Consider the following 15,921-nt stretch of genomic DNA (forward strand, 5'->3'; position numbering starts at 1 on the left):
CTCATTTTTACAACAGTCTTGCTTCAAGCAGAACATAGATTATTGCATCACTACCAGTATGTAGGTGGTGGCACTGATTGGAATGATGTGTCATATCTATATAGTATCTAAAAAGGTTGTAATTCAGTTTGCTCAGAGCAGAGATCACTTAAAACTGTCCTGGGCTGTCTGTCTGCCTACCAGAAGCATGCACAGATGACCAGCTTGTCATCTGTGCACCTCCCCACTATCATTAGCAGGTAGTGGGAGAGGCACCACCTGTGCGAAGTAGTGCCCGCTACTAACTTTCTGCATGTGTAATGCATGTTTTCTATATGCTTAACTCCATCTTCCGCACCTATTATACTTGTTCCTTCTTCCATCTATTAGTGGTTCTCCTTCCTCGCTCACATACACTCTTTTTGCCCTCCTGCAGGACATAGAGGAAACTATGAACACCGCCCTGAACGAGCTGCGTGAGCTGGAGCGGCAGAGCTCGGCCAAGCACGCTCCCGACGTGGTGCTGGACACCCTGGAGCAGCGGCAGACCTCCGGCAGCAGCGGCGGGGGTCCCACGCCGGCCAGCTCCAGCGAGTCGCTCAGCCCCATCCACGGCATCATGCTGAGGCCCACCGCCAACACCGAGCCTCCCATCCGCCACAGCACCAGCTCCTCCAGCGACACCATGAGCACCTTCAAGCCTGTGGTGGCGCCCCGCATGGGGGTGCAGCTCAAGCCCCCCGCCTTGAGGCCCAAACCCATGGTCCTGCCCAGGTCTAGCCAGGCACCCCAGCCTTCTGCTGCGTCGTCTCAGGATCCTCTAGACAAGTCCTGCACCATGTAACAGGAACAGGAACCAGAGATGAACACTCGACTCCTAGGGACTGAAAGACGCCACATCATAGAAATTCTACTTCTAGAACTAGAGATGTCTGTTAGGAGAGAGATTATAAAGAGGGGAGACTGGTGGAGGAGAATTTGTCAGTTGGACAAATCTGCTGTCTCATGCACAGTTATGTGTTGATATACTTAGATCAATAGTATGTAAAGTGTCATTTAAAAAAAAATGTTTGAACAACAAATCACAAAGGCTTCCTTCGAAGTTTCAGACACTGTATTCTTCTCAGAGTAGTTTAGTTTACAGACATTAAACCAAACATAGTGCATGTAGCTCCTGTTGCCAATAGCGACCACAATGGCACCCTCACTCATTGATTTAGTAACTGTACGTTCTTGCTCTGACCTAGGAGGTCCCTGAAGGCATCACAAACTCCTTCAAAACCCTGTTCTTTGATATGTGCAGTAGCCGATTTCAGATATTACATATTTTAGAGGTACTGTGACTGCCTGAGCTCGGGAACGTACGGTACTCTGGTGTGTGAAGCTCTGCAGCTTTCTTTGTTCAGGCAGTTCCATCAGTCACGTCTGTGAAAATGGCCACATCTGCGCTGGATTCAAGCTTCCTAACATCTTTCCACATTGCCTGGAGTGAGATGTGCTTATTGGGTAAAACCACTACGTCATTTTGTCACCAAGTGATTTACTGCATCTGTGACTAATGAAGGGATACATCACATGCCTGTTAACATATGCCTTTGCGTCTGTGTAGCCTATGGAGATACACTGTAAGATCATGGATCATCTGGAACACATGCCATTACCTTCCTGTATGCCTTGCTTGGCTTCATCCACCCCAGGACACAAGTGTATAAGTTAAAGCATGGAACTCTATCCTCCATGTGTGATCTAGGCGTCCTTCCTATTGACAGACATGTATAGACTCGAGGCAGCGCCCTGTGGGAGTGCTCCCAGTAGCCATGGACCTAATGACTGTTAGTGTAAAAGCTTCCTATTACTTTGATTTGCTTCCTATTGTCGTCTTTGCGAATGTCTCCAAAAACAGAGCTCCCTCTACTGACGACAGTTATTTGCCCTTTGTGGATGACGACACTTGCTGTGTGTGTTACTTAGTTCTCAACTCTTCAGATCAAGTAATAATTTTAAAATGCAATAGCGCCACATGGTTGTGTGTCTCCATGAGTGTGTGTCTGCACCCTTCATCTTTTGTTCAACCTCTGTACTGTAGAAATGTCAGCGGGTGCGTTTACTGGACAATGATACTCTGGAAATGGTTTGTGACGAATAAGCAATGCTCTCCAACTAGAGGTTTACACTATTTTTGACTTCACAATGTGTGTAATTAATTCCAGAATGACTAACTTCCATTATTTTTGTAATCCTTTTCTCATCTTTGCTGGGTTTCTGAGTAGAAATGTCTTGGAACAAATGGTGTAGAATAAATATCTAGATATGTGTGTCACACCTACAGTATGAAGCCCGGTGTAGGAAATGTGTGCGCTTGTCAACACTAGCATCTCTGTGATGTTCTGTACATCTGTAGTATGTACTGTGAAAGTGCCTTTAAAAATGTTTTAGAGGAACTTCAGACATTCTGGGTGTGTGTTGCATTTTTATGTCAGATGTTTTAAGGAAAATGCAGAGCAGGAAGAAGACACGTGAAGAAGTAATGATGCCATTTTCCAAACTGTTATCACATAATTAATAATAAATACATAGCTTATACTTTGTGACATTTAACTTTTATGTATATAAGTGTATATACGGCATGTACCATCATAATGTTTAGAGTTTGAGGGCTTATCGCTCCAAGAATTTCTTTCTAATAAAGGAAATTATTTGGCGGGTCTAAAGTGGATTTCATTCTCCCCTTTTGCCTTTTTTTTGTGCTCACTGTTGAAGTATTTAGAGAAGTAAAGGTACAGTGTAAAAATCACAGGGTTCAAAATGAAAGTCAAAACTTTTGATAACTTTTATTCACTACAGATACAAATAACAAATCAAGAATCAAAAAAAGGACAGAATAATTTCCCATAATTGTTCATGGCATAAATGATAAGCATGAACAGCTGAAGCTGACAGTGGTCTGGTTTCTTGTTTCCTGAGCTTTATAAAGTAACTCTCATGAAATTGTAAGACTTCACAGAACTCTTGTTGTTGTTATTAGTATTCAGGCTGTTTGCAATGCTCGGATGAATCCATTCCATTTCCCAATCCATTTATTCTGTATGTTCTACCGTATGTTTGGGAGCCTAAGTCGCATGTGGTGAGCTGCAGCCCTCGCTTCAGCTGCAGCAGTGTTTGCAGGAGTAAAAGCGTGGCTCTGTGTGTTCCAGGCTTTTGTGTGGCTCTTCAGGGCCATCTGGTGCAGGCAGAACAGACAATGAACTTTGTTTTAGATATCATCACTTTATGTATTTCCCCCCATCTAGATTATTCATACCAAAGCATGCAAAGGTATGATTAAAGCAAAAACAGAGGCACCTTATAAACTTTGACAGTTTCATTTAAAATAATAGAGATTTAATTTAATTTGAAAACAAAAATCTTTTTTCACCTCAGCAATGGCAACCTTCCTCTCCCAAATATGAATGCTCTGTCGCAGCTTTTTGCGTTTGTCCTTGACGTGAATGTAGTCGGTGATATCAGGAGCCTGATAAGCTGCCATCTGGCGATGCAGGTGTTGGTTAAGGGCCTCTGCCTTCAAACGCTCCTGAAGAGAAAAAAATATGGAGTAAAGACAGGAATTAAATACAGATTTCACCATCAACCATCACAGATTATGCTGTCATTTTGCACACGTAACGACAGATGGTTCCTGAGGGATATTAGGTGGATTCAGAGAACAGGATTTAGTACAATAAATGTGAACATGTCTATTACAGCAGTCACAGCCAGCTAAGTTTAACATAAGACTAATGTCTGGGCTATGAGCAAACCTCCTCCACGTGCTCTAGGTCCTCCTCGATTTTTGCCAACAATAGCTTCCTATTGGTGATGTCATTACTAAGCTCTGTAGACTCCTGTGTCACACGTTGCAGTTTCTCCTGTTCACACAAGCAGAATGAGGATGAAATTCACTTTTATGTTGGGATCAATTTAATCCCATGTCTCTTAAATGTAAAGTAATCCAACCTAATGGAATGTAGAATAAATTACCTTGTGTGAACTGAGATTTTGTTGCACTTTCAAACTGTTGACTTGAAGTTCATGCAGATTTTTGTCAATTCTTTGCTCATCATAATCATGGAAGGTTTCCTGTAAACATACGAAACTGTACATTGATACTGCACTAACTAAAATAAGAAAGGGAACAACAAAGTAAACTATAGAGACAGTTCTGTGATGAAACAGAAAATCAAAAAAGTAGGATATAATGAACTGCCTTTTTTTAAGCTTTATCAGCCCCTTGTTTACCCACACTTTCATTGTTTACTTCATATTCAGCCTTTGTCATCTCCTTTTTTTGCTGAAGCTGCTGCTGGAGCTTCTTCTCCTGGACCTTCAGCATCTGGGTCTTCAGATTATATTTCTCCAGCAGTGAGAACTGTTTGTGTTTGTGTCATGTAAACAGTACCAGAAACAAAGATTAGCATTAATTACATTATGATAAAATACTTGTGAATCTCAGAAATTTAAATGCTGGACTGAACCTAGCTTTTTACCTTTGACTTGTCTTCAATGTACTGGAGAATTTTCTCTGGCTTCTTCATTTCTAATCTGTTGTCCTTCATAGGTCGTAGTCTGCGTTCAAACTCAGTTTTGGCTTTGTTGATCTCTGAGAGACGTATTTCTGCCTCTTTCAGAGAAGCCTGGGAGAACAAGCAGCATCAGGAAAACGTGCGTCTACTGGATTGTTTGTACTTGCTTGCAGTTATGTGCCTCAACCTTGTAGTTATCTTGGATTTTCTCATACGTCCGTCGGAGCTTCTCCTGCTCTAGTTGTGTCGCTGTTATTTCTCTCTGTGCCACGTAAAGTTTTTGTTCCAAGGTCAGCTCGTGGACTGGATCCGATATGTAGTGACGAGACCTCCTCCTGTGTCCATGTCCCTGAAAAGGAACACACACAAAATAAACATGCAGATCTTATACACAAGTACAGAGCACACATTGGCCTATATGAACCCACATATTTATCCTTACACACACACACACACACACACACACACACACACACACACACACACACACACACAGGGCTTTAAGTATTCTGTGAGCAGAGTTGGTGATGTCCGTAGTCTTTGTTACTTTTATACAGTATACAGATTTTATTTTTTACAGTATAAAATCTGAGCTTTGTGTTAAGTTTTTGTCTCACTCACCACAGCTTCCACAGAGACTGCTGCTCCCAGGCCTTGACCCACAGCGTGGCCCCCCAGCACCCGAGGATCCAGGCGAGCGATGAAGTGTTCAAACATGTCATTCTCTGCCAGGAGGGCTGCGTTTGAACGCCTTGAATGGGGATTAACAACAACGTGCAAAACATGTTTCACTATAGAGTTTAAACCTTCAGTATTCAACAAGAAAACCTACAACACTACGCTTGGCTAACGTTGTCGTTAGCTAGTTAGCTTTAAACTAGCTATTCTAATAATAACAGATTTAATTCAACACGTTTCACAGTTAAGGACGTAAGTATTGTTTTTATTACTTAAGTTCTTCTAGTCGGTTGTATATCAGTTCCTTTTGTTCAGATGTGATGTCCTGAGCTTCTTCTTTCATGAACGACAGCTCGTCCTCCATGGTTGCTAGGTACACTAAATTTCTGGAGTGGTTGCTATGGGCGAGTGTTGCCTTCACGTGCTTGCGCAAATTTATAATTTATTTAATTGAAGTATATTGAAAGTTGGATCATTTTGACTCTGTTAAGTATGAGACCTATAGTTTGCATGTAAATGTGATTGCATAATATATTTCTGTATTTCGCTCTTCCGGGAAAATGTAGCTTGTTTTGTTTTGCGCCACCTCCGCTTCAGTTTCGTTTCTGCGTAAACAGGCGTCGCTGTAACTATTAGTCATTTCTGCCTCGCGCACGGTGCGGGTCGCCCGCTCGTGCACTGACCGCGATGACCTCTGTCGTTTCTAAGTTCATCATCAAAACCCTGTGCGACAACAAGGGATGCCTGGACTTCGAGAGCCTGGAAAAGGCCATCGCGGGGACCTTTACGGTTGCGGACTCCGTCCTGCGCAGCGTCCTGTTTGACGACGGTAAAATAGCGATCCGTGAAGGGAGCCGGAAGGGCTCGGCTCAGCTGATCTCCCCGGACAGTCTGATAGTGGCTAAAACTAGTCTGAGGATATGTCAGAAAAAGCCCGACGAGTGCGGACTGTGTGAAGATTTACACCTCTGCAAGTATTTTGTTTGCGGCGATTGCTTGTTCAAGTGAGTATTGTTATTGCTTTAACTTTCTCTTTTCGTTCAGTGTTTCAGTGATATTAAGGACAGTGTTGTCTTAATTGAAATCCAATAAATCTTAAATCTTAATTGGTAAGGTAAAAATGGATTTTGGTTGCATTCACGGGAGTCAAGGAATGCAGGAAGTGAAATAACCTTTAATCTTTAAAGTCCTACACTGACACTACGAATGATAAAGCTACAAGTGATAATGCTGTTGCGATGGACTCTTACCTGAAGTGATATCATTATCATTTTAGGAACAAATGTAAAAAATCCCACAGTCTGGCTTCTCCACACAACGCAGAGCTTTTAAACAAATACGGCCTCCAAGATCTGACAGAGAAGCAGGTGTTCCAGCTGTTACTGCAGAATGACCCTTATCTACTTCCTGAGGTTTGTTCAATGTCATTCATCTACATTTCTGAATGAGGGACTATGCTTTTAGAGATGTCCCCTTCTGTGCTCCTCTGCCCAGATCTGCCCACACTATAACAAGGGCACTGGGTTGAACGGCTCCTGTAAGTTCACCGGCACCTGCACCAAGCTCCACGTCTGCCTGCACTATGTCCAGAATGACTGCAAGTTTGGACCGTCGTGCAAGAGAAGCCACGGCATCGACGCGCAAGGAAGGAACCTCCTCAAAGGATTTAGTGAGGAGAATATTAGAGACCTTTATGGGATCTACAGAAATAGATTCATCATCATGAGTCAGCAAGTTACTCCTGCTGCTGGTAAAGATTCCTTTTGTTGAAACCCTACATTTTCTGATGCGTGATATCCTGCACAATATAATTTTGTCCCGTGTGTCTCATGCAGTGTTGCCACAGGTAAGGACCCCCATAAAGCTGCCTTCCCACAGTCGACCCCGGACCCCCCACTACTTCCAGCCCCCCACCTCAAACGATCAGCACCGACGCTGACAAAAAAGAAATCTGCCTGTACTTCATTCGGATGCAATGCCAGTACAAAGGTACCTCCTCACCTGCGTGGAGCTGCTGCTGTTTTGATACCGCTGCCTAAGAGCGTGCCTTTGTGTCCCGTCCTCCCTCAGATAAATGCGCTCACGTCCACTGGCTCCTGCCGTACAAGTGGGAGGTTCTGGACCGCGACGGAAAAACCTGGAAGGACCTGGAGAACATGGAGGACATTGAGAAGGCTTACTGTGACCCCAAGCACGACACCAGCTGCATGGAAGAACTCACGCCCCCCTCAGCCATTTTAAATTTTTTTGGGATTCAGAGGTACATGAGAAAGTCGATCACAGAAAGGAGCAGTCATTTAGTTAATTGATTCAGTATGTCTCATATGCTTCTGTTGATGGAGCCTTACTGTGCTTCCACTGCTCTCAGCCCTGCATCCCCTGCTGTGCAGTCTGTCAACTTCCTGACTATGACATACGGGGGTTCTCGGGTGCGTCGTCTGTCCACTGCCTCCTCTGTCTCAAAGCCACCTCACTACATCCTCACAACGCAGTGGCTCTGGTACTGGAGGGATGAGAATGGGCAATGGAAAGAGTACGGCCAGGTGAGTTTAAATACATATAAGGCAGCTTGATTTGTGTTTGCTGAAAGATGCTGGAGGGTTGTTCACTTCTTTCTTTCAATTCAGGGAGACAGTGATACAGAAGCTTCTGTTACTTCTCAAACTCTGGAGAATGTGTACCTGGCAGACAGAACCACAGGCGTTCCTTTCAGCGCGGGCAAACAGCAGTATATCCTCCACTTTGAAGGAGAAGCAGGATCCCAGCAGATGTATCAGCAGAACGTCAAATACAAAACCAAGAGGGAGGTCAGACGACGGCCTCAGTTTGTGTCGGCTCTCGATGTGAAGACGAAGCTCAAAGGGTACTTTCTTTCTTCTTTTTTTTTGACCTTGCAGCTGTGACATTTGCATTGTTTGAATGAATTCACTAATGAGGCGGCTCTTGCTTTGTGTTGCTGTTCCTGTAGTGGTACATCATCATCACCAAGCTCCAGCTCCTCCACGGCTCAAAGTGTCCCATCGCACTGGGACCTGAATGCGCTGCCTGATTTTGGCTACAAGGTCAAATTCACATCACGTTTAATTGTGCTCTTTGTTTGTTTTCTCTCTGGTTTCACATGAAACCTTGTAAATATTTGTACCTTGCGTTGATTAAATACGTCTTCTCTCTCACTTTATCTTGCAGCTCATCACACTTTCCGACGCTTTAAAGGATTTGACTTTGATTAGGACACTGTTCAAGCGCACCATGCCTCAGAGTCAGATCAACAGCATCCAGAGGATACAGAACCCGTCTTTGTGGAAAGTCTTCCAGTGGTAAAGCACAGAAACGTTTTTTGCTTTTATGATGAGACTTCAGATTTATCTTTTACTTTATTTTTTTTCTTACTTATCCATGTCTTTCACGAAAGTGAACAAGCATTTTCTTTAAAATCCCCAAAGGGAAAATTGAATTCAGCTTCTTAACAAATCATCACATTAGGCCTTGCTGTTTTATGTTTTCAGGCAGAAAGAGCAGATGAAGAAGAGGAATGGGGGGAAGGCTGTGAATGAGCAGTACTTGTTCCACGGGACAGACGAGGGCCTGGTTGAGGCCATCTGTGAGCAAAACTTCGACTGGAGGATGTGTGGCGTCCACGGCACAGCCTATGGCAAAGGTGCGGTAAAGTCATTGCTGCATTATGATGAATACACGGATTGATAGATGGAATAGGCTTTGTTTAGACTGACAGCGTGACTGTTTACGTGTTCTACAGGGAGTTACTTTGCCAGGGATGCATCTTACTCAGACACGTATTCCAGGGCCAAGGGAAGCCAGAAAAAGGTCATGTTCGTTGCTCTGGTGCTGGTCGGGGAGTACACCAGAGGAAGCAGCAGCTACGTACGCCCGCCGCAGAAAGCCAGGAGCACAATCCTCTACGACAGCTGCGTTGACCGTGAAAGTGATCCCAGCATCTATGTCATCTTTGAAAAACAACAGATTTATCCAGAATATATCATTAATTACTCCTAAGTGATCGCGCTGTTTCTTCCTTCCCTTGTTCATTTGCTTTGACTTGTAGCAACAAGTCTGTTAAATGTCTGTTTTTTCCGGTAGGTGAGAAGTCAGATTAGCATTAAGAAGCATTGATGTTTTAATGGCAAAATTCCACTATAATATGGATATGGGATGTGATTATAGGATAAATCATTAAATTGCCCATAATCAATAAATCGTGTGTTGTGACAGGTTGAACTACATGGGTTCCTATCCTCTAAGTTACAGTACAAGGAGCGCTTCTGTTTGGAAGTGCCAACAGAAGCGCTCAGAGTGTATGCTTCATTATTCTACCTGCTTTTCCATTAGGGGTTGTGGGACACTGAGCTCACAGTAGACTGGTACAGGCCGACGTATACTGTAGAGACGGGCATCAGATAAACCTAAGAGAACATTCAAACTGCATTAACCAGTGTTATTGAAGCCTACAACCTGTAGCTGTGTTTGGAACATACCCTCTGAACACAATGAAACTTTCCTTTGTGTATGAAACTAACTGTGGTGACCTAATAATATCATATAATAACACAAAGAAAATGCTGAAGGCAAAAAAATGACCTGGAGTGGAATGGGGATCTCTTGTGTTTATGTAATAAACATATTGAAAAATGCAGTTGTCCTTGTATTCCCATTCTTCAACACTTTCTTTATTTAGTACTAAACAAAGGTGACTTAGTATTAAAAAAACGAATGCATGTTTTTAATCTTCAGCAATATTTATTCATGATCTTTTTATTACTAGAATATAAGGTACATACTGTTTCACAGAAACATAATAATCCGTTGTTGAATCATTTTAACTCCATTTTACTTATAAGCTTCTCAGAACAGCACATCATTAAAAGTTATTCATTATCACCAAATGTTTTTACTACTAGTAGTAGTAGTAGGAGTAGTTATATGCGGCAAGAATATTTAAAAAGTGAGATGGAGGTTTCCATTTCTTGTCTTACATGGCTGGTGAAGACATATTAACTCCTCCCAGGACTCTTCTTGTAATTCTGACAAATATCCCATTTTTAGGTCCTAAAGTGCTCGATGACTTTAATTCAAGAGGAACCTGAAAAAACAAGAACAAAAGCATCATTCCTGTCTTTAGGCTGTGGCGTGTTACTTTAATTGCAATATCTGAGCCTTCATATTTAATACAGGATAAAAAATAAATATAAACTCAGATGACACCTGAGCAGCATTAAGGGTTGAAAACTGTCCAACGCACCTTTGTCTCAGAACAGGCCACAACATTGAACCTGCGTAACAGATGGACTAGAGCCATTTTAATTTCCAGCTGAGCCAGCCTCATTCCAACACAGTTACGGGGGCCTGCCCCAAACGGCAGGTACACGAACTGATGTCGACTGGCCTTGGCCTCTGGTGTAAATCTGGAGGTCAATCACAAGTTTTAGATTTTAAAACAGCAGACTCCAAGAAGCAACATCTTCAGCATTAGAAAGTGTGCTACCTCTCAGGAATAAACTTCTCGGGCTCTGGCCAGTACTCTGGGTCATAATGGAGGAAACCTGCTGGAATCTCCAACGTCGCCCCTTTAGGGAGGAGCTGGCCATTCACCACACAGTCATGCTCGATGTCTCGGGCAAACCTTTGTGGCAAAGTGCACAAACAAACTGAACAAACTGTAACTTATTTATGATACTGATAAATGTGGTGGTGATTCACTGTATTATCATTTGATGTTCTGAATGTACCTGAATCCAGGAGGATAGAGACGCAGCGCTTCACATATAACCATTTCTAAATACTTTAGCTCCTGGACATTTGTATAATCGGGTGACTCCTGCAACAGAAGAATACATAATAATCAGGTCCCTTAAAATACATTCTCTATTTGAACTAGATAAAGTAAGATCAAAAGTCCATGCTAGCGCTCACATGTGTGGTGAAGAAATCATCCACCTCTTCCTGTAATTTACACTGACATTCAGGGTTAATGGCCAGGAGGTAGCAAGTAAATGCCAAAGTGTTGCTGCTGGTTTCGTAGCCAGCCAGCAGAAAGACAAAAGCCTGACCCACAACTTCATCCTCACTCATAGTCTTTTTCTGTAGACGCCTGGTGTGTGGCTCCTGTGGCTGACGGTGGCAGTGTTCTGAAGCCTGTGGCTGGGTGGGCTGGTTCAGGTGCTCCAGCTCGTTGTCACGGTTCGCTGTGTCAAAGTGTTCTGAAGACGCAGGCTCCTTGCTGCTTCGAGCGTCCAACATCAGCTGAAGGAAGTCTCTACGTCTCTGCAACGGTGAATAATTCAGATACATTAAACCCCTATTTATCAAAAGAATGCAGCACAAACTGAAATGACTGTCTAAGCATTGTTAAGAGTTTTACAGTGTATTATAGGATCAACCTGTTCAGGAGGCTGCTCCTCTCTCTGCTTGATAATTTTCTGAATGCTGCTAATGAAGAACTGATTCATCTGGTCTCGCCTTTTGTTAGGGATGAGTCCCGCCAGAGGAGCCATGATGGAAGGAAAAGCAACTGGAAAATTCAAAACTTAAATTTTAACTAAACTTAATTACAGACATACAAAAAGTAGATTGAAAACACACATTTTCATCTCTGTTTAAAAATGATAGTGGCGTTTTATTTATTAGGGTTTCCTAATATTATTTATCCTCCTTCTCAGTTTCTGCTTCAAAACAATTCTACAAACAATTGTTTTTCCTTTTCACTAAATCCATAAAAAATACAACTTTCATAATTAATATAAATAAAAAAATAGACTGGAACTGACTGAAAAACAGCATGATGGGTCTGAACATAGAAAAGGAGAAGAACATCTGAGCGTGGTGGACAAACGGGTCATGTGGGTTGTTCTGAGAGTCCACCTGAGTTGCAAAGGCCACACTGGCGATTACATCCATGGTGAAGCAGCCAAAACACCTGCAAAGCGCACACACACAATAAACAATATGACACACAACGGACAAAAAATTTTACCATCGTATTATTCAATTTGTCTGGTTACTTGTGGATGTCAAAGGCCTCTCCTGACTCAGCATACACATTCAAGTTCTTCATCAGGGCATCTGTGGCTGTGTTGATGAGTGGGACCATCTACAAGAAAAGGGGATAACAACACTCATAACTGCACAAGCCACTGTACACATCAATCATTTGGATCAACAAAGACAAGAACTCATACTACACAGCTGCAGAAGCTATTTAGTATCAACATATAACACACACACACACACACACACCTACAGACAGGTGACGCTTTGAATGTAAATGAACAATAAGGCTATGATGTACTTTAAAACCATAAAGGCAAATAAGAAGCTCAAACTAGGTCAGCGTGGTTAACATAGTTTGCCTTTAGACTATAAACTCAACGAGTGAGGCCTTTACAACAGACAGCAAATATTTGGAACAAACTGTAGAAACAAAAGCATTTCGTTCTCACCTCTTTCATCTTGGCAGCACTGAATGACGGGGTCAGGATGCTCCGCACCCTCTTCCAGCGTTCATTCCTCAGCATTAGCAGACAGTCGGTCATGGGTTTGGTAGCAAAGCGCAGAGTCTAGATAAAAGAGAAGAGGTCAGCCATCTTCACCTTATCTAACCTACCGAGCTATTACATGTAAACACCTAATATACACTGTATGTGGATGATTTGGCTGATGCTCTCACCATTCGGTTTGAAAAGCTGCTGAAGTCTCTCACCAACACTTGTCTGAGCATGTCAGGGTCTGCCACCACCACCACTGGTCTCCGGCCCAAATAGTACCTAATATACAGACAATGGAGCCTCAGTCAAACTAGTGCATAACCAAGTCACTTAACTACTGACAAAAATGTCTAATTCTAAGATTTCATCAAATATAGACTTGTTTTACTTGCCCACAAACTCGCCCATGTGTTTTTATGAGATCACTGATTGGGTTGAGAAAACCCTAAAAAGGAAACAACAAATTAATATTAACTGATTGTGAAGGTGAACAACCTAGGTGCAGTCTTACTGAAACACAGCAATCAAAAATAGGTAAAATACTAGTAATACTAGGATAAACGGGTACAGTATGACTGATAAAATGAGGCAGAAGTTTATATTGGACCTACAGTCATTCAGCATCATACCTGGTGAAACCTGAACATGTTACCAAAGAAAGGTACAGGCTTTGGATGTTTGATGCCACATCGTGAAAGGACAGAAAAGGGGTAAACTGAATACCTAGAAGACATCGAGAAAGAGTTGAGTTAATATAACAGAATTAAAAATGATAATAGAAGTTTGAAATAAAGATTGTCCTTGGTTATAACTGTGTAACTACCAGAATGCCAGACAAGCATTTACGCACCAGTACAAAAGAGCCAGAAAGATGAGGAAAAGGCTGAGAGACACAGACAGTCCACTGGACTCAATGCAGGCGTTTAGGAAGTTAACTGGAGCCTCCATGGTGGCAACACATCTGTCAGGTCTCCACTAGCAGCATGAAATCAAGGTAACTGTAAGGGAAACGAATATGAGGTTTAAATCACCTTAATAAAGTTATACGATGTCAAAAAGGAACACCCAATTCTAAGTTATAGCCCAACTAACTATCCTGTGCATGAAATCCCGTGATGTGTGATGCTAGGCTAACAGCTAGCTGACGTATTTACTTTACGTGGACTTGCTAACTGTCTAGTCGCTGGGTTCTTTGCCGCACATCGAGTAAGGTTTTCATGTTTTGTGTCAGCACCAGGTTTAAATGAGGGAAACACTCACGGGGTCATTTTCTAAACATGACAAAACACTCACCTCGAAGCGTCCTAGGTGACGTTATGTCAATATTGACGTAGTAGGACTTCTTCGGCTCATTGTATCGCGACGCGAAAGACCTGAGGTGAAAGAGCGACACAGCGACACCTGCCGGACAGGAGCATAAAACAGCCTGTGAGCAGAACTGTGTTTGTGTGATATATTAAAATAATGTCTTTATATAAATAATCTATAGGTCATTTGTATGCATCTATATCTTTGTTTATGATTTATATGTAAAATAAATTGTTATAAAAGAAAAGGCTCTAACTTGACGTCCTCCGTGTTAAAATAGAATCGGAATTGCCAGCAGAGGACGCTCACATACCACATTATCTACATAAATCTACCAATTCACAAATATGGGCGACAATAGGTCTGAGAAAGCTTCAGAACAAAATAACAGAATGTCATTTCTTATTAATAGTAGATACATTAAGAAGCCAATAAATAAGCAAAAGCACCTATTTGCCCATTTCAGAATAAAATTCAATTTATGACCAACAGACAATAGTGGCTTGCGACACAGTCCTAATTGTGTGTGTCTGTGTGATGGGTATAATCAGTCAGGATCCTTCCTTTTAATGAAGCATGTCACAGGATGTGATAAATTTTGTGCTCAACTGTGCACAGTGACTCTAACAAATGAACACTCTCAAAGTTAACTGGGACAAAAGTGAAATAGTACATTTTGTTGAGCAGTGGCATACAGTCAGGGGAGGCAGGTGAGACAGGGACTCACCTTGCCACTTATCATTATTATATTCATTTTATATCCTACTGACTCTATGTAGAATTAAAAAAAGTTTAAGTATTAACATTTAATACTTCAACTTTATGTCAAAAATAAATGCCAATGATAAAAGCAAAAGCTAAAACTATTTATGCTCATTTTTATTTTTATAATATGATTCATTTTAGTAAACAAAATAAAACCATCAACCTTCATTGAATTCAGTGTAAAATGCTGAAAGCCATTCTCATACGTCATGAAATGTTTTTCAGCATAAACAGTTTATCGGAATTTTCAGTTTTCATTATTTGTATTCTCTGATTTTACTTCATTAACTGAAGTAAACTATACTACTCCTAGTACTTCTACTTGCCGTGCCTTATTGCTGGTACCATTAAATAAATAATGTAATGTAAATGTTGTAATGTTGTACAGCAGTTTTAGTTGCAGCTGAGTAACACCTCAGGTCCAATCAGCACCACTTTTTACATCCCGTCTCAGTAAAACTGTTTTCTTGTAAGTTGCATGACTGTTGTTGCAGACACACTAATTATTACATATGTATTCATTATGTTGATGTATGTAGTAAATTGAAATAATAAAGAAGGTGATATGGACAAATAAACATCCTAAATAGTGTTACAACACTGTTCTGATCTCAGACTTAGAAGTTCACACAGGTGTTATCGCCATGTGATAAGTAAATATTTTGACTATTTTGCAAACATATCTAAATTCTCACAGTGGAATATAAAGCAATACAAAGTAAATTACATTTTTAACAATAAATATATGTATTTCCTACATTATTTTAAAAAATGACTTGATGAGTCTTTTGGATTGGAGGCTGGAGGGAGCAAAGAGGTGCGGGGTGCTAAAAGAAACATGCTAGAAGAACAGAAATGTTTGTCTGCATTGTGAGCTTATCACTGCTCGTATCATTACTTCTAATCAGGTAAATTGCTGCTCAGGTGATTATTTGTTGCATTGAGTCACCATAAACACAGGTGACAGCATCGTCTCCGTTGTTACGGAAACCCTGCACAAAGTTCTCCAGCCTCCAAAGCTGCACGTGTCGCAACCAAAATAAAAACATTATCTTCAGGAGTACATGAAGTGAAGTACAGACTATGAATAAGCTATGACATGTCATTCTGAATGCAATTGTGCAGCAGTGTCT

General features: G+C 41.6%; 4 protein-coding genes across 11 annotated transcripts in view; 2 read left to right on the forward strand and 2 right to left on the reverse strand.

Moving 5' to 3' along the window:
- Positions 1–2,695, forward strand: part of srgap1a (SLIT-ROBO Rho GTPase activating protein 1a) — a 53,046-nt gene extending 50,351 nt beyond the window's left edge. For 4 of the 6 annotated variants that reach the window (XM_055509994.1, XM_029154995.3, XM_029154991.3 and 1 more), the window contains one exon: positions 416–2,695. In XM_055509994.1, the coding sequence (XP_055365969.1) occupies positions 416–823 (408 nt within the window). In that variant the 3' untranslated portion in view covers positions 824–2,695. The remainder of the gene's footprint in view (positions 1–415) is intronic. The other 2 variants (XM_055509996.1, XM_055509995.1) reach the window with 2 other exon arrangements.
- A 90-nt stretch (positions 2,696–2,785) lies between these two features.
- On the reverse strand, positions 2,786–7,357 carry ccdc113 (coiled-coil domain containing 113). 3 transcript variants are annotated; one of them, XM_055509997.1, is made up of 9 exons: positions 7,218–7,357; positions 5,160–5,289; positions 4,726–4,887; positions 4,503–4,649; positions 4,259–4,384; positions 3,997–4,095; positions 3,777–3,884; positions 3,395–3,550; positions 2,786–3,199 (listed from the first exon to the last, which is right to left on the reverse strand). In XM_055509997.1, the coding sequence occupies exons 2-9, from the start codon at positions 5,253–5,255 to the stop codon at positions 3,071–3,073; spliced, it is 1,023 nt and encodes a 340-aa protein (XP_055365972.1). In that variant the 5' UTR covers positions 5,256–5,289; positions 7,218–7,357; the 3' UTR covers positions 2,786–3,070. The 3 variants fall into 3 exon arrangements, with proteins under 3 accessions (XP_055365972.1, XP_029009810.1, XP_029009809.1); XM_029153977.2 differs by lacking the exon at positions 7,218–7,357 and adding an exon at positions 5,489–5,623 and having other exon boundaries at positions 4,274–4,384; XM_029153976.2 differs by lacking the exon at positions 7,218–7,357 and adding an exon at positions 5,489–5,623.
- Positions 5,904–9,867, forward strand: parp12a (poly (ADP-ribose) polymerase family, member 12a). Its single transcript, XM_029153974.3, is given in 12 exon segments — positions 5,904–6,220; positions 6,493–6,628; positions 6,711–6,966; positions 7,052–7,092; positions 7,094–7,205; positions 7,287–7,476; positions 7,585–7,759; positions 7,844–8,079; positions 8,185–8,278; positions 8,403–8,533; positions 8,723–8,874; positions 8,974–9,867. Coding segments are annotated over 12 exon segments (2,097 nt in total). The 3' UTR covers positions 9,231–9,867.
- Positions 9,868–9,951: 84 nt separating this feature from the next.
- tbxas1 (thromboxane A synthase 1 (platelet)) lies at positions 9,952–14,106 on the reverse strand. The gene is made up of 14 exons (XM_029153975.3): positions 14,009–14,106; positions 13,566–13,713; positions 13,345–13,438; positions 13,108–13,160; positions 12,898–12,994; positions 12,671–12,787; positions 12,233–12,321; positions 11,999–12,147; positions 11,612–11,742; positions 11,145–11,495; positions 10,961–11,049; positions 10,717–10,854; positions 10,474–10,636; positions 9,952–10,314 (listed from the first exon to the last, which is right to left on the reverse strand). Exons 2-14 carry the CDS (start codon positions 13,661–13,663, stop codon positions 10,204–10,206), a joined length of 1,680 nt encoding a protein of 559 aa, XP_029009808.2. The 5' UTR covers positions 13,664–13,713; positions 14,009–14,106; the 3' UTR covers positions 9,952–10,203.
- Between the last annotated feature and the right edge of the window lie 1,815 nt (positions 14,107–15,921).

The sequence above is a fragment of the Betta splendens genome, chromosome 6, assembly GCF_900634795.4.
Source record: "Betta splendens chromosome 6, fBetSpl5.4, whole genome shotgun sequence".
Taxonomy (NCBI): Eukaryota; Metazoa; Chordata; class Actinopteri; order Anabantiformes; family Osphronemidae; genus Betta; species Betta splendens.